Genomic DNA, 21,427 nt, shown 5'->3' with positions numbered 1-21,427 from the left:
TGAGAGTTAAGAGTTTCATTCTTCTGCATATGGCTGTCTAGTCGTCCCAACACCATTTATTGAAGAGTCTGTCTTTTCCCCAGTGTATATTTTTGGTACCTTTGTTGAAAATGAGTTCACTGTAGGTGTGTAGATTTGTTTCTGGGTTCTCTATTTTGTTCCATTGATCTCTGTGTCTGTTTTTATACCAGTACCATGCTGTTTTGGTTACTATAGCTCTGTAGTATAATTTGAATTCAGCTAATGTAATTACTCCAGTTTTTTGTTTAGAAAAGCTTTGGCTATGGCAGAGACACAACAAAAAAAGAGAATTTTAGACCAATATCCCTGATGAACATTGATGCAAAAATCCTCAATAAAATACTGGCAAATCGGATTCAGCAGCACATCAAAAAGCTTATCCACCATGATCAAGTGGGCTTCATCCCTGGGATGCAAGGCTGGTTCAACATTCGCAAATCAATAAACGTAATCCAGCATATAAACAGAACCAAAGACAAGAACCACATGATTATCTCAATAGATGCAGAAAAGGCCTTTGACAACATTCAACAGCCCTTCATGCTAAAAACACTCAATAAATTCGGTATTGATGGAACGTACCTCAAAATAATAAGAGCTATTTATGACAAACCCACAGCTAATATCATACTGAATGGGCAAAAACTGGAAAAATTCCCTTTGAAAACTGGCACAAGACAGGGATGCCCTCTCTCACCACTCCTATTCAACATAGTGTTGGAAGTTCTGGCCAGGGCAATCAGGCAAGAGAAAGAAATCAAGGGTATTCAGTTAGGAAAAGCAGAAGTCAAATTGTCCCTGTTTGCAGATGACATGATTGTATATTTAGAAAACCCCATTGTCTCAGCCCAAAATCTACTTAAGCTGATAAGAAACTTCAGCAAAGTCTCAGGATACAAAATTAATGTGCAAAAATCACAAGCATTCTTATACACCAGTAACAGACAAACAGAAAGCCAAATCATGAATGAACTTCCATTCACAATTGCTTCAAAGAGAATAAAATACCTAGGAATCCAACTTACAAGGGATGTAAAGGACCTCTTCAAGGAGAACTACAAACCACTGCTCAGTGAAATCAAAGAGGACACAAACAAATGGAAGAACATACCATGCTCATGGATAGGAAGAATCAATATCGTGAAAATGGCCATACTGTCCAAGGTTATTTATAGATTCAATGCCATCCCCATCAAGCTACCAATGAGTTTCTTCACAGAATTAGAAAAAACGGCTTTAAAGTTCATATGGAACCAAAAAAGAGCCCGCATTGCCAAGACAATCCTAAGTCAAAAGGACAAAGCTGGAGGCGTCACGCTACCTGACTTCAAACTATACTACAAGGCTACAGTAACCAAAACAGCATGGTACTGGTACCAAAACAGAGACATAGACCAATGGAACAGAACAGAGTCCTCAGAAATAATACCATACATCTATAGCCATCTGATCTTTGACAAACCTGAGAGAAACAAGAAATGGGGAAAGGATTCCCTATTTAATAAATGGTGCTGGGAAAATTGGCTAGCCATAAGTAGAAAGCTGAAACTGGATCCTTTCCTTACTCCTTATACAAACATTAATTCAAGATGGATTAGAGACTTAAATATTAGACCTAATACCATAAAAACCCTAGAAGAAAACCTAGGTAATAGCATTCAGGACATGGGCATGGGCAAGGACTTCATGTCTAAAACACCAAAAGCAACGGCCCCAAAAGCAAAAATTGACAAATGGGATCTAATTAAACTAAGGAGCTTCTGCACAGCAAAAGAAACTACCATCAGAGTGAACAGGCAACCTACAGAATGGGAGAACATTTTTGCAATCTACTCTTCTGACAAAGGGCTAATATCCAGAATCTACAAAGAACTCAAACAAATATACAAGAAAAAAACAAACAACCCCATCAAAAAGTGGGCAAAGGATATGAACAGACATTTCTCAAAAGAAGACATTCATACAGCCAACAGACACAGGAAAAAATGCTCATCATCACTCGCCATCAGAGAAATGCAAATCAAAACCACAATGAGATACCATCTCACACCAGTTAGAAATGCAATCATTAAAAAGTCAGGAAACAACAGGTGTTGGAGAGGATGTGGAGAAATAGGAACATTTTTACACTGTTGGTGGGACTGTAAACTAGTTCAACCGTTATGGAAAACAGTATGGCAATTCCTCAAGGATCTAGAACTAGATGTACCATATGACCGAGCCATCCCACTACTGGGTGTATACCCAAAGGATTATAAATCACGCTGCTATAAAGACACATGCACACGTATGTTTATTGCGGCACTATTCACAATAGCAAAGACTTGGAATCAACCCAAATATCCATCTGTGACAGACTGGATTAAGAAAATGTGGCACATATACACCATGGAATACTATGCAGCCATAAAAAAGGATGAGTTTGCATCCTTTGTAGGGACATGGATGCAGCTGGAAACCATCATTCTTAGCAAACTATCACAAGAACAGAAAACCAAACACCGCATGTTCTCACTCATAGGTGGGAACTGAACAATGACATCACTTGGACTCGGGAAGGGGAACATCACACATCGGGGCCTATCATGGGGAGGGGGAGGGGGGAGGGATTGCATTGGGAGTTATACCTGATATAAATGATGAATTGATGGGTGCTGACGAGTTGATGGGTGCAGCACACCAACATGGCACAAGTATACATATGTAACAAACCTGCACATTATGCACATGTATTACATGCACATGTAAAGTATAATAATAAAAAAAAGAAAAATTTTAAAAAAAAAAAAAGAAAAGCTTTGGCTATTCTGGGTCTTTTGTGGTTCCATATAAATTTTAAAATATTTTTTTTTCTATTTCTGTGGGGAATGTTATTGGTATTTTCATGGGGATTGCATTGAATCTGTAGATTGCATTAGGTAGTATAAACATTTTAATAATATTGATTCTTCCAATCCATGAACATGGAATATTTTTCCACTTTTTGTTGTCCTTGTCCATTTTTTTATCAGTGTTTCATAGTTTTTATTATAGAAATCTTTCACTTATTTCAATAAGTTAATTCCTAGGTATTTAATTTTATTTGTGGCTATTGTAAGTGGGATTACTTTTAAAATTTCTTTTTCAGATTGTTCACTGTCGACATATGAAAATGTTACTGATATTTATATGTTGATTCTGTATCCTGCAACTTTAATGAATTTATCAGTTCTAATGGTTTTCTTGTGGAGTTTTTAGGTTTTTATCCAAACATAAAATTATGTCATCTGCAAACAAGGATAATTTGACTTCTTACATTCCAATTTGTATCCCTTTATATCTTTCTGTTGTCTGAGTGCTCTAGCTAGGATTTCTAGTACTGTGTTGAATAACAGTGGTGTAAGTGGGCATCCTCATTCTAGATCTTAGAGGGACGGCTTTGAGTTTTTTTCACTCAGTATGATACTAGCTATAGGTCTGTCATATATGGTTGGTCATTTAGGTAATTTCTCATCCTTTACTCTCTTCTCACCCTCCCACCTTTCTAAGTCTCCAATGTCTATTATTCCATTCTATATGTCCATATGTACACATCATTTAGCTTCCACTTACAAGTGAGAACATGCAGCATTTGACTTTTTATTTCTGAGTAATTCAACTCAAGACAATGGCCTCCAGTTGTATCCATGTTGGTGCAAAAGACATGATTTTATTTTTTTAATGATTGAGCAGTATTCCATGATATATGTATGCCATCTTTTCTTTATCCAGTCACCCATGGATGGACACTTATACTGAGTCCCTAGCTTTGCTATGGTGAACACCTGCTGCAATAGACATGCAAGTGCAAGTGTCTTTTTGATATAATGATTTCCTTTCCTTTGAATATATACACAGTAGTGGAATTGTTAGTTCAAATGGTAGATCTATTTTTTGTTCTTTGAGAAATCTCCAAACTGCTTTTCATATAGGTTGAACTAATTTACATTCCCACCAACAGTGTATGAGTGTCCCTTTTTCTCTGCATCCTCACCAACATGTTATTTTTGACTTTTTAATAATAGCTATTCTGGCCCATTGAAGATAGTATCTCATTGTGGTTTTAATGTGCATTCTCTGATGATTAATCATGTTGAGCATTTTTTTTCATATGCTTCTTGGCCATTTGTATATGTTTTTTGAAAAATGTCTGTTTATGTCCTTTGCCTATGTTTTATGCTGTTATGTGTTTTCTTGTTTAGGTGTTTCAGTTCCTTGTTGATTCTGGATATTAGTCTTTTATCAGATGCATAATTTGCAAATATTTCCCCCAATTCATGAGGGCAGAAGAGTTATCTGACAGTTTAGATATTGGTGGTCTGCTGCAGAGGAAAGGGGAGCTAAAACATTCCCAACTACCCTTTCAGTGAAATACTAACTCCCTTGGTGTTCCTAGCTTATCTCTTGCCAGCCTCTGGTTCCCATCTTTTTCTGTGCTCCAGCTTCTTCCCCTGAGTTCTCTGCTAGGCTCCAGTACTTTCCCTTTGATTTTATATTTGAGTTCTGACTGTTCAGTTGTAACTTTTGTGTAAGTCTGCAAGTATATTTTCTCATTCTATATGTTATCTCTCTCTTTTTAAATTTCAATTTGAGGTTGGTTGGATGCACAATATGGAACCTGAGGAAAGGTAGGCTGTCTATACTTGCCTAGATTGTTACAATAGATGTGTAAAAAGATTCGGATTCAATATTTCTCTAAAATAGTATATTTTCTACTTTGCAGGCAGAGTGGTTCATTTAACACGTAAGCCTCATAGTGCTATTCCTCTTCTCAGATCCTTTCAGTGTCTTTGAATCTTACTTAGAGTAAAATCAAAGTCCTTACTTGACCTGTAAATCCCTATGATCTTGACTCTGTTATTTTTGACATCGTCTCTGACCACACCACCTTCTGCTCCCCTGCCTTTCACTTGGTGCCTCAAGCAACACAGCTTCCCTGCAGTTTTGGGAGGAGCAACAGAGCCTAATGATAATGATTAAGATGATACATTGTCTGGGTTTGTCCAAGGGGGATACAGTCCACGACCCCCACAGTAGATGCCTGAAGCTGTGGATAGTACTGAACACAATATATAGTAACAGATGGGTAGTGTATACAGTGTGGATATGCTGGACAAAGGGAGGGACGATTCATTCCCAGGTGGGATAGAGCAGGATGGCTTGGGATTTCATCACTTTACTCAGAACAGGAAACAATTTAAAACTTACGAATTGTTCATTTCTGGAATTTTCTATTTAATATTTTTATATTGCATTGACCATGAATAACGGCAACTGTGGAAAGTAAACCTGTGGGTAAGTGGAAACTACTGTATTGGCTTCACTGTCTTGGTCTGTTTTCTGAGAACTCTCCCATTTATATAAAAAACAGAGATAATAGTCTTAACGAGCTTTTTGAAGATTGATAGAATGTATATTTCTGACACACAGGAAGCACTTAATATTATCTATTACTAACAACTAGTATTTGAAAATATAAATTTGAGGTTGAATAATATCTTTTCATATAGTAATTGTTTAACCAATACCTTATTATAGGAAAAGTGGATTAATTTCTTTTCTTTTCTTTTTTTTTTTTTTTTGAGACCAAGGGAGTCTCACTCTGTCACCCAGGCTGGAATGCAATGACATGATCTCAGCTCACAACAACCTCCACCTCCCAGGTTCAAGCAGTTCTCCTGCCTCAGCCTCCCGAGTACCTGTGATTACAGGCACACGCCACCATGCCAGGCTAATTTTTGCGTTTTTAGTAGGACGGGGTTTCACGATGTTGGCCAGGCTGGTCTCAAACTCTTAACCTCATGATCTGCCCACCTCAGCCTCCCAAAGTGCTGGGATTACAGGCATGAGCCACCACACCCGGCCTATTTTCATTTTTATATATGATACTACAATAAACAACCTTTGTTCTAATTGTTCTCTAGGTTTGACACTAGTTCTCAAGGTTTTTGTCTGCCTTTCCCTGTGCCCTAGGAGACTGACTTCTGTGGACTGATTCAACCAGTCTCCCCTCCCCAATTGTGGCCAATTGAGTTTGGCTCATCGAGACAGGGCAAGAAATGGAAGATTTTGAGCAGAGAGACTCTGGGGTATTTACCTCTCTATCTCTTCCTTGCATGGCCATAGTTCTGCCATAGTTTCTTTTTATTTCTGATGCCACAGTTTCTACCAAGTGGTTTATCTCCTTAGATCTAGCTGTCATTGGACTCTGATAATGTTGCATCCTTCTTCTATTGCACGCCTTTTAAGTCTAGGGCTGAGATGCTAGTATGTTAGTTCCATGCCACATTTTATTGGTTTCCTGACCCATAACCACTGTAGATAATCTTTTAAAAATATTTTTTAGTTAAAATCTATTGAGTGAGCTATCTCTTCCCAGTTGGTAACTGGACAAAGTATTATACTTGCCACTTTATATCACTTTATGCTCATTTCTGAGAGGAGAAATTACTGAGTCAAATTGTAGAAACATTTAAAAATCTTTGGCACACTTAAACAGTATCCATATAATTTATACCATCTTTTAGATGAGTTTTAACACCAAATGATAGAAATTTCAGTTTCATAGAGATTTGGTGGGCTAGAACCAACTACTTGCCTGATAGGTTGTCCACTCATCTTTCCTAGCTGTTCTGGGAAAGGCAGTTCCTGGTAAGAACTCTCCCTATGGCCTCTTTCATCTCACTGTTCCTCAGGGCATAGATGAGTGGGTTGAGCAGTGGGGTTCCCAATGTGTACACTAGTGAGACGAACTGATCTTGCTTGGGGTGGTAGCTGGAGCTGGGACGCAGGTACATGAAGGCACAGCAGCCATACTGCAGCAGCACCACAGTGAGGTGGGAAGAGCAGGTGGAGAAGGCCCGGTGGCAGCCAGCAGCGGAGCGGATCTTGAGCACAGTAGCCACTATGAAGATGTAGGTGGTGGTGATGAGGAAGAAAGGCACAGCAATGGCTACTATGGCTGCCACCAGCACTGACTGCTCATGAATGTGACTCTGAGCACAAACAAGATGCATGACTGGTGGCACATCACAAAAGAAGTGCTCAATGTCCTGAGTCTGGCAGAATGGCAGAGAGAAGATGAAGGCTACCAGTTGTAAGGACAAGAACAGACCACTGACGACTGATGCCACAACCAAGTGGACACAAAGAGTCAATGTCATGAGGAAAGGGTACTGCAAGGGGTGGCAAATGGCCACATAGCGGTCACAGGCCATGACAGCCAAGAGGAAGCAATCAGCACTGCCCAGTGCAATGAAGAAAGTCATCTGGGTGGCACAGCCCAGGAGGGTGATGGTCTTCTCTGACTGTAGGGTGTTGGTCAGGATATGGGGTACCACCACTGCAGTGTAGCATATTTCAATCCCAGAAAGGCTACCCAGGAAATAGTACATGGGTGTGCATAGACGGGCGTCTGTGTGAATGGACACTACAACGAGGATGTTCCCAGTGATGATCAATCCATAAACAAGGCTGACCCCAACGAAGGACAGAATACGCAGTTCTGGGAAGGAGGGATAGGCCAGGAACACAAATTCCATCAATATTGAGTGATTTTCCCAGGTCATTGAGCTAACAGTATTTCTCTGTGGAGAGTTACAAGTAAAGAAGGAAGAATCAGACTGAAGATAAATTAAATTACATTCTGAGCCATGAATCTAATGTAATCAGGACTGGAGTTAGAAACTGGAAGGATCGAGACTAGTTCTTTTTCTTTTCTCCACTTTTACCAAGTTTCTCCACGATAATATCTACACCTCAATTTCTACCTGCCAAGAGTTGGGCCAAACTATGTAAGATACTATTGAAGAAAAATGGCAGAGGAAGTGGGTGGAATTCAGGAGCTATTTTCAGAAGGAGTGGAATGAAAATTCAATTCTTTCAGCAAATTCACAAGAAAGTGTCAAGGAATTCTTGGGACCAGAAATCATTAAGGTAGGGAGATAAGCCATTTATTCATTCATATATTGATTAGGTTGGTGCAAAAGTAATTGCAGTTTTTGCCATTACTTTTGATGGCAAAAACTGCAATTACTTTTGCAGCAACCTAATATTTACACTCAGTGTCTCTTGGGGTATTGAATAAGTGACATGTCAATGTAACTCTCAAAACTAGTGATACAATGGGAAATGAAGAAAGAAAAAAATTACCTATGGAGCAAAGGGCTAACAGAGGCCTGAGTGTGACAGTGTCGGGCATATACCTTGGGAGACAAAGCCCTCTCTACTGCTGGTTTTTCTATCCTTATCTGATCAGAAGAAGTATAAGGCTTGAAGCAAACAAGGTGTTTTATCATATGTTTATTCCTGGCTTAGGTGGAGGTATGAGAAAATATGTGATCCCAAGCTGTTGGAAATCTAACAAGCCTTCCTGTGAATTTGGGCATGATTATGAAAGTCTAAGCTTGTCTATTTTTCATATTTCTCAGAAGCTAATGTGACATCTGGGAGAAGCCATATATTTCCACAAAACCTTTTTAATAAACAGACATAATTTGCAAAGGGCATTCATTCCACTTCTTTTCTCAGACCAACTCATATTAAGTAAGGTGGAAAAGACGTCATGTGTGACCTTGTTTCAACGTGCCAAATTTTAATATTTCCTGTTATTGAATAGGAGATTTGAAGAGAAATCTCTACCGAGAAGCACCACTTACAGTAAAAATTATTCACACAAACCTACCTCAATGTCACAAGCGTGGGGGAAAAATATGTGTAGGCAGCTACAAATAATAAGAGCACCTAGGGCAGAAATGGCTCTCTGCTGTTTTTCCAACAGCTAACAAGCGGTATCTATTTCAGTTGGTCTCTTTTCCTGAGCTGACCTTCAATAATGCTTTGAAATGGTTTCTAATGCCACTTAGCGTATTGCACATTATACTATATTATGTAGAGGAGGGGCAGTGTATCAATGTGAAATCAGCAGTGAAGGGAAGTGATGTGGTTTGAATAATTCTAGCTCCTGGCTTCATGATGTTAGGTAATATCTAATTTCTCTGAGCCCCAATTTCTGTATTTGAAAAATGGGAATAATAATTATACTCAGACAAAAGAATTGCTGTAAGTTTAAATGCAATAGTAATGTAAGAGATCACAATGAACTACCCATAGTAATGGCAACCTAATAAAAGAGAATCATCATTATTATTTATAAATTCAAGGGCAGCCATTTTGCTTTATTTACATTTTGATCATCCCATATAAGCAAGTCTAATGTTGTACAAATATTAGACACTCAATAATTATATGTTGAATGGATAATACAGCTTGAAAATGTTATTTATACATTTCTTCATTTTCTACTTTCACTTTGCAGTGCAGTGAAAGATTTAAGATTATTCATAATCAAATCACTTGTTTAGGAGCCCTTATATAAAACAACTTCATATCTAAGATTTGGGCTGCGCTGTGGGAAAAATTCTGTCATTCAAGAACATAGCATATGGAAGTCTACAACAGGCATACATCTAAGGCTAGTCTACCGTCTGTATTATTATAGAGAGACACTTTGAAATCTGTGTCACAATGATAACTTCTGAGAATTTTATTGTAGTCTATTACACTCATATCATCTTTTCAAAAAGTTATATTTTGTGTTTAACTGACAATAATAATTGTACAATGTGATGCTTTGATACATATACACATTGTGGAATGACCAAATCAGGCTAATCAGCATATCCATCATGTCATATAGTTGTCATCTGAATACTGCTCTCTATAATATTTATAATCTGAATACTCCACCTATAATAAAATATTTAAAATATTTACATCAGAGCTATTATAAGTCAGAAATGCTAAGTGCAAGAAGGGACCTCAAAAATGGCCAATTTGATCCCCTATTAGATACTTGAATTTCCAGTACAGTGTGTAGACATTGGGTCATGTTCAAAGCCCAGGGAATCCCATTATCTCCTGGTTTGCTTGCTCTGCTGTGGAAAGACTGGATTCTCTGAAAGTCATTTCTGTAATAAACTGAAACCTGCCTCTGTGCACCTTCTAAATGTTCCTTTTGTTCTACACAATATGACTCTTTCTTTCTCTCTCTTTTCTTTCTCTCTCTCTCCTTCCTTCCTCCCTCCCTCTCTCTCTCTCTCTTTCTTTCTTTCTCTTTCTCTCTCTCTCTCTTTCTTTCCTCTCTTTCTTTCTTTTTCTTTTTTGACGGAGTTTCACTCTTGTTGCCCAGGCTGCAGTTCAATGGCACGATCTCGGCTCACTGCAACCTCTGCCTCCTGAGTTCAAGCGATTTTCCTGCTTCAGCCTCCCAAGTAGCTGGGATTATAGGTGCCCGTCACCAGGCCCAGCTAATTTTTTTGTATTTTCAGTAGAGACAGGCTTTCACCGTCTTGGCCAGGCTGGTCTTCAACTCCTGACCTCAAGTGATCCACCCGCCTCAGCCTCCCAAAGTGGTGGGATTACAGGCGTGAGCCACCACACCTGGCCTAATATGGCCATTTCTACTCAAAACACCGGATGCTAAAGCACTGTTATCCTGTAGCCCTGTTTTTTTTTTTTCTTCCTAACTTCCTTTTGCTATTTCTCATATGACATGGTTTTGATGTGTCTCACAATTTAAGCTCTGGAAATGTTCTCATTTAAAATATCTTTTAAAAAATTGTGCAGCTTGTGACAGATCACAGGAATGGTTACATTAAATAGATCTAGACAGATAAAATTGTGGAGTTCATGGTTCCAAGACAGTGAACATTATTGTATCAACACATCCATCAACTTGCCTTTCCAAGTTGTTACTAAATATGTTGCATAGGACAGACTCAAGATAAGAAAACTTCATCATCCCCAGAAACCTCCCTCCAGATTTCAGTGTATCCAGGTCAAACTTCACATCATTCTCCCACCTTCCTTCTTACCTCTCCAGATAGCCTTCCTCAAGTTGGCAAGAATGTCCTGAGATACATTATTTTTGTTCATTCTGGAAATCTGGATACTCTAGACTAGAACAGCTCTACAAATGTCTACTAAGTATTGTGTAAAAAAGGGGTTTAGTGGATTTGTCATTCAACAAACCTGAGCTAGATTCTCAGTGTACTATTAATAGCATAATCCCCTGGAAGATCATCTCACATTAATTTCTGTTTCCTCATGTTTAAAAGATGCAAATAATAATACTTACATAATGGAGTTGTGATGAAATCACAAAAAGTGTTCTGTGATTTATAGAACACTTAGTTTAATGTATGAAACCTATTTAGTTGCATAATAAATGTTAATTCTTCCCTGCTTTTGTTGTATCTTTTAAGGGTATGATAATAATATCTGCTTTACAGCAGAAGATTAAATGAGGTACCGTATGAATAAAAGGTTTTTATTAACCCTTAAACCTTATAGAAATGTATATTTATTCAATCCCTCAACATTTCTTTGACCGAGATTAGTTATTATCATTCTAACCAGAAAAATTGGGCTTCTCAGTGAATTTCAGAGAAAACACTGTAAGTTATAGGCTGAACTAGTTCTGAAATCCTGGAGTCTTTATTTGTAAAGCCACCCTTTTACTTTTCTAGCTCAATGACAGTCGGTGCTGGAACACTGCAAATCTAGAAGAAGGCAAGACATTCTCTTACCTTAAACTTGGAAAGGGAGAGAGAGACACTGAGCCAGCCTCCTCTGAGATATTCATAAAAGAGAGGACCTAGCAGTGATGTCTGACTGCTCTGGTAGATCAAGAAGGGAGGGTCATGAGCCTGGAGAATCTGCCCAGTGGGACTGAGCCTTATGTAACTTCTCCCAAACAGAAGCCATAGAGCAAGTCAATTGCTTTGTAATCTAGGGTCTTGTCTCGTAAGTTCCATCTCCCAGAAGAAGGTAGCTTAGTGATTGTTGACCTCCTCTCCTGTTACCAGATAATTAAGCCAAACTAAAACTATCTCTCCACTTAGGATCCCTGTTGCATGGAGGGTCTAGAGTATGCTTGTCAACGTAAAGACTAGTATTCAACCCCTTAGTAACACTCTCAGTACCCAAAATAATTTCCTGAAAAACACCAAATTCCCTAATCAAGGTCATTTGAGCCTTCTGTTTCAGGTCTACTCCTACCATGTCCGTTGTACCTAGATTCAGCCTAATTTCCAAATTATTATTGCCCCAGAGAACTGAGACTTTATTTTATTTTTATCTTTCTGCTATGGGGCCTAGCATAGTGTTATGTTATTAATTGTGCCTCAATTCACACTTATCACATGTTTCACCTTTTCCATGACATCCTTCTTTGTTAATTTTCTTTGAGCAGAGACATTACCATGGATCTTAGCAAACTAGTTTAATTCCTTTGAAAAAATGTTGGTTGGTCATGTGTGAAAATATTTATACTTTTATAACATATATTTACATGTTTGTGTGTGAACGTGTGTATTCAAATGCCCACTTATTCACAGGCAATTCTGAAGAGGTCTAGAGTGACTGAGGTAGCTCTTTGGCTTGTGTGTGTGGGGGGGGGGGGGGGGAGGATGGTCAGATCCCAGCAGCAATCAGGGCTAGAATATCTGAGAGGTTCAGAGACTCCTGAGGTATGTTTGGTGCCAATAAATGGAGGAAAGAGGGAATGGGAGGGGTAGGAAGCAAAATGTGTTAACTATTTGCTATGTGCCAAGCAGTATAATAATAATCATAAAAGCTAAGTCTAATATTGCACTTACTAAATTCCACACACTTTGCACATATTAAGTAATTTCATTTGCACAACACTAAGAGATATTATTGGTATCACATGTAAACACTATATCATTTAATCCTGGAAATAAGTCTACAAAGTTATTGTTATTCCTGTTGTCCAAGAATAGATGCAGCAAGTAGCTGAGATGAAGTTTGCCTGATCATAAGGTATATTCTTTCCTCTACATCAAACTTCATCTAGCCACATTACCCTCAGTTGCTTTTTAAAAATTTTTTATAGCTTTTTATTGTGTAATGAAACAAAACACGGAAGAAAGACCACACAAAACAACTGTATAGCTTTGTGAAATATTCCCAGCCAAACCCCCTTTTCATCACCACTCAGATCAAGGAAAAAGAACGTTGCCAGCCGTTCCAGAAATCCCTCCACATGCTCTGACTTAAAAATAGTTAGAACTTCCTCCCTGTCCATTGTAGTTATCATGATCATGTTACTCCATTTTTGACTAGTGGGAACCTCTTCAAGTTGGCTGAGTCTTTCTGACATGACTCTATATTCTTTAAACAACTTTTTTTATGTCAGTAGCTTTTGGGTTACTAAAAAACCTCAACTGCTTTTCAGTGACAGTGAAATCTGGCATATATTATAATGCAAGGATGAACCATAATATGGATTACAAAACCAATACAAGGTTTAATCTCTGCTAACTTCTAGTCTCCTGACTCTTTTCTCCAGCAACTCCATCCTTCATTCAGCCCCTTCTTTTCACCATGCTTCCTCTCACCACCAGGCCTTTGCACAGGCTGTTGACTCTGTTATTTTTACTTAATCAGCTTCTAATTTTCCTTTGCCCCAGTTTTATGACAACTTCCTCAGGGAAGATTTTTTGACCTTGGTTATGTCAGGGTCAAATGCATCTTTTGGAATTTTCCTTTTGGAATGTCATTGACTCCTCCGTTATTGCAACCATTACAATTTTACTTTATTTGTTTACTATTTGATTAACTTCTATCTCTCCTATTCGTGTATAAGCGCAGTGAGGGCAATGACTAAGTCTCCTTTTTCTCAACTTGTATGCATATAATACAAGTAACAAAAGGCTAGACTAGGATTTCCCAGCCTGGGCACTGCTGAGCTTTTAGGCTGGATATTTGTTTCACAACATCCTTTTTTCTACCTGCTAGATGACACATACATGCATTGTAACCACATTCTGGTTATAGTAATCAAAAATATCTCCAGATGTTGCCAAATGATCCCCTGGCAGTCAAAAGTGCCCCCGGTTAAGAACCATTGGAACAGACATATAGAAGAGACTCAAAACTATTTAGTAAGTGATTATATAAATAACTCAAGATTCACATCTGGAAGTCTATGGAAGTGAATCTTTCAACTGAAGATAAAGATGGGGAGGTTGGTAGGTGAGCATATAACTGTAGATGTCGGGACTGTAAATTTGTAAGTCTTTTTCTCATCCATCTGTGGTACACTGATACAATGTGATACACAGTGGTACAGTGGTACACTGATACAATGTGATACACAGTGGTACACTGATACAATGTGATACACAGTGGTACAGTGGTACACTGATACATTGTGATACACAGTGGTACAGTGGTACACTGATACATTGTGATACACAGTGGTACAGTGGTACACTGATACAATGTGATACACAGTGGTACAGTGGTACACTGATACAATGTGATGTACAGTGGTACAGTGGTACACTGATACAATGTGATACACAGTGGTACAGTGGTACACTGATACATTGTGATACACAGTGGTACAGTGGTACACTGATACATTGTGATACACAGTGGTACAGTGGTACACTGATACATTGTGATACACAGTGGTACAGTGGTACACTGATACATTGTGATACACAGTGGTACAGTGGTACACTGATACATTGTGATACACAGTGGTACAGTGGTACACTGATACATTGTGATACACAGTGGTACAGTGGTACACTGATACATTGTCTTTACTGTCCTAGTGATACTTGAGTTCAATGGATTAAGAATAGTAATCTAATTTAGAATGAGAACATTCTTCTCCTTGATCAGTTCTAACGAAACGCCAACAATTCTTCCTTACTAACTATCCATTTTGAATCATATAGATTAGCTTCTGTATGTATAAAAATTTTCTTTAGAAGCAAGTTGTCTGCGTGGGTTCTTGCTTGGGGGAATAAGGGAACAAGTGAATGGTCCTACAACTCATGCTATGAAATTAGGTACAACTGAAGGGGTAACGTAGAGGACTTATGACTGCGAAAATATACAGGGCTTCTTGTACTTTCTTCAATCATTTCTTCTATAGTCTTGTACCTCTATAAGTAGAACATGAATTACATGGCAATAATGATGTTAAAATCTTGGTCTGCTACTTCCTGACTTCAAGTAAGAGCCTAAAGAATTTATTATGGAACAGGAAATTGTGTAGCATGATTTCAAAAGTTATTTTCAGGTGGCTGGGCAGGGAGAATGCTGTTACAATGCATGTATGTGTGAAGAATATGACATATTTAATGACTGAATACTATGTGATGAAAACATTTTTCTTCTCTAAGCTGCATTGGAGAGTGATACAGCGGTACAGCAAGTTTTTGTCTGGTAGATAAGTGTATTACTTTGCTGGAGCTGCCATAAAAGTATCACAGACTGGGTGGCTTAGGTGACAGAAATTTATTGTTTTACAATTCTGGAGGCTAGAAGTCTGAGATCAAGGTGTTGTCAGAGTTGCTTTCTTTTGTGATTTTTCTCTTTGGCTTGCCAGTGGCTGCCTTTTCCCTGTGTCTTGACATGGTCTTCCTTCTGTACATGTCTCTGTCCCTCTTAGAAGGACACCAGTCATATTGGATTAGGGTCCACCCTAATGACCACGTTTTAACTTAATTACTTCTTTTTTTTTTTTTTGAGACGGAGTCTCGCTCTGTCGCCCAGGCTGGAGTGCAGTGGCCAGATCACAGCTCACTGTAAGCTCCGCCTCCCGGGTTTACGCCATTTTCCTGCCTCAGCCTCCCAAGTAGCTGGGACTACAGGGGCCCGCCACCTCGCCCGGCTAGTTTTGTGTATTTTTTAGTAGAGACGGGGTTTCACCGTGTTAGCTAGGTTGGTCTCTATCTCCTGACCTCGTGATCCACCCGTCTCGGCCTCCCAAAGTGCTGGGATTACAGGCTTGAGCCACCGCGCGCGGTCTTTAAGTAATTTAACTTAATTACTTCTTTAAGTAACTAAGTTAAAATGTATTGTCTCCAAATACAGTCACGTTCCCAGGTGCCAGAGGTTAGGATTTCAACATACAAAGTTTTTTTGGGGTATATGTATTAAAATGGGATAAAATATATCACACCAAGGAAGTCTCTCCAGTTTTTCTCCATCAAGTAGTCCATCTGTCCAGAAGTATCTCCATCTTTCATGCTATACACTTACAGATGCACAAAGAATCACATGTATTCACACATACACATGCATGTAAAATAGCAGACCACAGCAAAATAGAAAGTGATAAGGCTTTGGTTGGCCTTGGCCCGGGTTGGCATCCTGATTCAACCACTGGCCATCTGTAAGAGCATGGGTGTGTTGTCAGAGCCATTGTCCCCAATCTCACAAATACCCACATTCCCATTCATCATCTCTCTGGGGGAAAATACTTGGAGAAGTAGATGAAGGAAACTCAGATACTCAATCACCAAAAATGTTGTTCTAATGTTCCATATTTTACAAAGTAACTATCAGGAAATACTGTAGTAACGGACCAAGTACTTCATGAAACGAGTAATTTGCTGTTGCGATAATTCTACTCCCCTCCACCTCGATATACAGACTGTATTTAATGAATCTCAAAGGGAATTTGAACAAAAGGAGTTGCGGCTACTGGCATACTTTCCTTCAAGAAAGCTGATATTTTAAGAAACCAAATTTTAAAAAAAGAAATTTAAAAACTCAAAAAATGTGAGTGGGGTTCACAATTATCAGTGCAGACAAGCTCCTTGTGGAATTCCTGTAAATGCCAACATCTCAGGGACTTTCATGTCCTAGTTTAGACAAGCAAAAAAACAAAACAAAACAAGGACTTCACAGAGAGAAGCTTCATGAGGGCTGGGTCAGTGGGGATGTGACCTCAACAGCTGAAACCTAAGGATGATTAACAGTGATTCAGAAAGATCAGTAAAAATGAAGATAAATAAGCTCTGGTATCTTAATGTGGGTCAGTGTAAAAAGAAGATTTGATTTGCAAATGTTTGACATATAAACTTTGGCTTGTTATGTAGAAACATAATATTATTACATAATACATAGAATCACTGAATCTTTGTTTTAAATGGATATTTTTATACTGTTTGCAGAAGATCTGAGTGGGTGGTATTGGGTAGGGAACCTTGGGGTAGCAATTCCCCCAAATGGAATTTGGGGGAATGGAATTGGGGGAATTGTAATTTAAAAGACAATTATATTATTGTCAATGAACTCTGTAATACCCCCAGGCATAAATTATGTTTGTATTGGATATGGGACCTTGGGTTAGCAATTCCTCCAAATGCTGCCAGTGATGCTGATGCAGGGAGCCAGTTGACAACCCTTAGAGAGATACTACTTTATAAAAACTCAGGTTTGAACTGGAATTTGTTCACCCTACTATTTTGAATTTGGCACTCTGTAAAGCTTTTCTATAGCACAAATCCTTGTCTCTATTCTAAGAAATCACTATCCAGAGGGGATAATAAAGTTAGTACTTTACTGGGACAATCATGGGCATGTTCATTTATGTATTCCATACCTACATGGCACATAGGCACATTAACACAAAGTATGGGGCAAATTTAAAAGACAATTACATTATTGTAAATGAACTCTGTAGTACACCCAGGCATAAATTATGTTTGTTAAGTCAGCATTCCATAAAATTCTCTGTTCACATCTTTGTACCATGTGTAAGGCCGAGATTCTTAGCTATTTCTCTCATTTCTCCTCTTTAGATATCTGTATCTCTACATATCTCATCTACAAGTAGATTATCTGTGTGTGTATATATACACATACATACACACACATATGTATAGTGGGGGCTTACATGTGTTTGTGCACACATTTTTATGTGTATGATTGAAGAGGTTCTTTTTTTGTCAATTCTGTCTCTTTTTTATTATAGTTTACGTTCTGGGCTACATGTGCAGAACATGGAGGTTTGTTACATAGGCATACATGTGCCATCGTGGTTTGCTGCACCCATCAACCCGTCATCTACATTAGGTATTTCTCCTAATGCTATCCCTCTCCTAGCCCTGCACCCCCCGACAGGCCCTGGTGTATGCTGTTCCTCTCCCTGTGTCCATGTGTTCTCATTGTTCAACTTCCACCTATGAGTGAGAACACGCACTATTTGGTTTTCTGTTCCTCTGTTAGTTTGCTGAGAATGATGGTGTCCAGGTTCATCCATGTCCTTGCAAAGGACATGAACTCATTCTTTTTTATGGCTGCATAGTATGCCATGGTATATATGTGCCACATTTTCTTTTCTTTATCCAGTCTAACATTGATGGGCATTTGGGTTGGTTTCAAGTCTTTGTAAGGCAGGTCTAGTGGTGACAAAATCCCTCAGCATTTGCTTGTCTGTAAAGGATTTTATTTTTCCTTCACTTATGAAGCTTAGTTTGGCTGCATATGAAATTCTGGGTTGAATTTTTTTTTTTAAGAATGTTGAATATTGGCCCCCACTCTCTTCTGGCTTGTAGGGTTTCTGCAGAAAGACCTGCTGTTAGTCTGATTGGCTTCCCTTTGTGGGTAACCTGACCTTTCTCTCTGGCTGCCCTTAACATTTTTTCCTTCATTTCAACCTTGGTGAATCTGTGTCTTGGGGTTGCTCTTCTTGAGGATTATCTTAGTGGTGATCTCTGTATTTCCTGAATTTGAACGTTTGCCTGTCTTGCTAGGTTGGGGAAGTTCTCCTGAATAATATCCTGAAGTGTGTTTTCCAACTTGATTCCATTCTCCCCATCACTTTCAGTCACATCTATCAATCATAGGTTTTGTCTTTTCACATAGTCCCATATTTCTTGGAGGCTTTGTTCATTCCTTTTTATTCTTTTTTCTCTAATCTTGTCTTTACACTTTATTTCATTAAGTTGATCTTCAATCTCTGATATTCTTTTTTCTGCTTGATCGATTTGGCTATTGTTACTTGTGTATGCTTCAAGAAGTTATCTCGCTGTGTTCTTCAGCTCCATCAGGTCATTTATGTTCTTCTTTAAAGTAATTATTCTAGTTAGCAGTTCCCGTAACCTTTTTTTTTTTTTTTATACTTTAAATTCTAGGGTACATGTGCATAACGTGCAGGTTTGTTACATATGTATACTTGTGCCATGTTGGTGTGCTGCACCCATCAACTCGTCAGCACCCATCAACTCGTCATTTACATCAGGTATAACTCCCAATGCAATCCCTCCCCCCTCCCCCCGCCCCCCAGGATAGGCCCCGGTGTGTGATATTCCCCTTCCTGAGTCCAAGTGATGTCATTGTTCAGTTCCCACCTATGAGTGAGAACATGAGGTGTTTGGTTTTCTGTTCTTGTGATAGTTTGCTAAGAATGATGGTTTCCAGCTGCATCCATGTCCCTACAAAGGACACAAACTCATCCTTTTTTATGGCTGCATAGTATTCCATGGTGTATATGTGCCACATTTTCTTAATCCAGTCTGTCACTGATGGACATTTGGGTTGATTCCAAGTCTTTGCTATTGTGAATAGTGCCACAATAAACATACGTGTGCATGTGTCTTTATAGCAGCATGATTTATAATCCTTTGGGTATATACCCAGTAATGGGATGGCTGGGTCATATGGTACTTCTAGTTCTAGATCCTTGAGGAATCGCCATACTGTTTTCCATAACGGTTGAACTAGTTTACAGTCCCACCTACAGTGTAAAAGTGTCCCTGTTTCTCCACATCCTCTCCATCACCTGTTGTTTCCTGACCTTTTAATGATTGCCATTCTAACTGGTTTGAGATGGTATCTCATTGTGGTTTTGATTTGCATTTCTCTGATGGCCAGTGAGGCTGAGCATTTTTTCATGTGTCTGTTGGCTGTATGAATGTCTTCTTTTGAGAAATGTCTGTTCATATCCTTTGCCCACTTTTTGATGGGGTTGTTTTTTTCTTGTAAATTTGTTTGAGTTCTTTGTAGGTTCTGGATATTAGCCCTTTGTCAGATGAGTAGATTGCAAAAATTTTCTCCCATTCTGTAGGTTGCCTGTTCACTCTGATGGTAGTTTCTTTTGCTGTGCAGAAGCTCTTTAGTTTAATTAGATCCCATTTGTCAATTTTGGCTTTTGTTGCCGTTGCTTTTGGTGTTTTAGACATGAAGTCCTTGCCCATGCCTATGTCCTGAATGCTATTACCTAGGTTTTCTTCTAGGGCTTTTGTGGTATTAGGTCTAACATTTAAGTCTCTAATCCATCTTGAATTAATTTTCGTATAAGGAGTAAGGAAAGGATCCAGTTTCAGCTTTCTACTTATGGCTAGCCAATTTTCCCAGCACCATTTATTAAATAGGGAATCCTTTCCCCATTTCTTGTTTTTCTCAGGTTTGTCAAAGATCAGATGGCTGTAGATGTGTGGTGTTACTTCTGAGGACTCTGTTCTATTCCATTGGTCTATATCTCTGTTTTGGTAGCAGTACCGTGCTGTTTTGGTTACTGTAGCCTTGTAGTATAGTTTGAAGTCAGGTAGCATGATGCCTCCAGCTTTGTTCTTTTGACTTAGGATTGTCTTGGCAATGCGGGCTCTTTTTTGGTTCCATATGAACTTTAAAGCCGTTTTTTCCAATTCTGTGAAGAAACTCATTGGTACCTTGATGGGGATGGCATTGAATCTATAAATAACCTTGGGCAGTATGGCCATTTTCACGATATTGATTCTTCCTATCCATGAGCATGGTATGCTCTTCCATTTGTTTGTGTCCTCTTTGATTTCACTGAGTAGTGGTTTGTAGTTCTCCTTGAAGAGGTCCTTGACATCCCTTGTAAGTTGGATTCCTAGGTATTTTATTCTCTTTGAAGCAATTGTGAAAGGAAGTTCATTCATGATTTCGCTTTCTGTTTGTCTGTTACTGGTGTATAAGAAAGCTTGTGATTTTTGCACATTAATTTTGTATCCTGAGACTTTGCTGAAGTTTCTTATCAGCTTAAGGGGATTTTGGGCTGAGACAATGGGGTTTCCTAAATATACAATCATGTCATCTGCAAACAGGGACAATTTGACTTCTTCTTTTCCTAACTGAATACCCTTGATTTCTTTCTCTTGCCTGATTGCCCTGGCCGGAACTTCCAACACTATGTTGAATAGGAGTGGTGAGAGAGGGCATCCCTGTCTTGTGCCCGTTTTCAAAGGGAATTTTTCCAGTTTTTGCCCATTCAGTATGATATTGGCTCTGGGTTTGTCATAAATCGCTCTTATTATTTTGAGATATGTTCCATCAATACCGAATTTATTGAGCATTTTTAGCATGAAGGGCTGTTGAATGTTGTCAAAGGCCTTTTCTGCATCTATTGAGATAATCATGTGGTTTTTGTCTTTGGTTCTGTTTATATGCTGGATTACATTTATTGATTTGCGTATGCTGAACCAGCCTTGCATCCCAGGGATGAAACCCACGTGATCATGGTGGATAAGCTTTTTGATGTGCTGCTGGATCCCGTTTGCCAGTATTTTATTGAGGATTTTTGCATCAATGT

General features: G+C 38.8%; 1 protein-coding gene across 1 annotated transcript; it reads right to left on the bottom strand.

The window, feature by feature from the left end:
• Nucleotides 1-6,519: 6,519 nt before the first annotated feature.
• On the bottom strand, nucleotides 6,520-7,974 carry LOC117081469 (olfactory receptor 10W1). Its single transcript, XM_033207446.1, has one exon. It carries the CDS (start codon nucleotides 7,605-7,607, stop codon nucleotides 6,663-6,665), a length of 945 nt encoding a protein of 314 aa, XP_033063337.1. The 5' UTR covers nucleotides 7,608-7,974; the 3' UTR covers nucleotides 6,520-6,662.
• Between the last annotated feature and the right edge of the window lie 13,453 nt (nucleotides 7,975-21,427).

Source organism: Trachypithecus francoisi, unplaced genomic scaffold, assembly GCF_009764315.1.
Source record: "Trachypithecus francoisi isolate TF-2019V2 unplaced genomic scaffold, Tfra_2.0 Lachesis_group8, whole genome shotgun sequence".
NCBI lineage: Eukaryota > Metazoa > Chordata > Mammalia > Primates > Cercopithecidae > Trachypithecus > Trachypithecus francoisi.
Note: the sequence above shows the minus strand (reverse complement) of the source record. Positions and strands in the feature narration are given on the sequence as shown.

What these genes read in the sequence shown, in the direction of transcription:
- LOC117081469 (XM_033207446.1), bottom strand. Translation starts at nt 7,607, where the DNA reads ATGACCTGGGAAAATCACTCAATATTGATGGAATTTGTGTTCCTGGCC.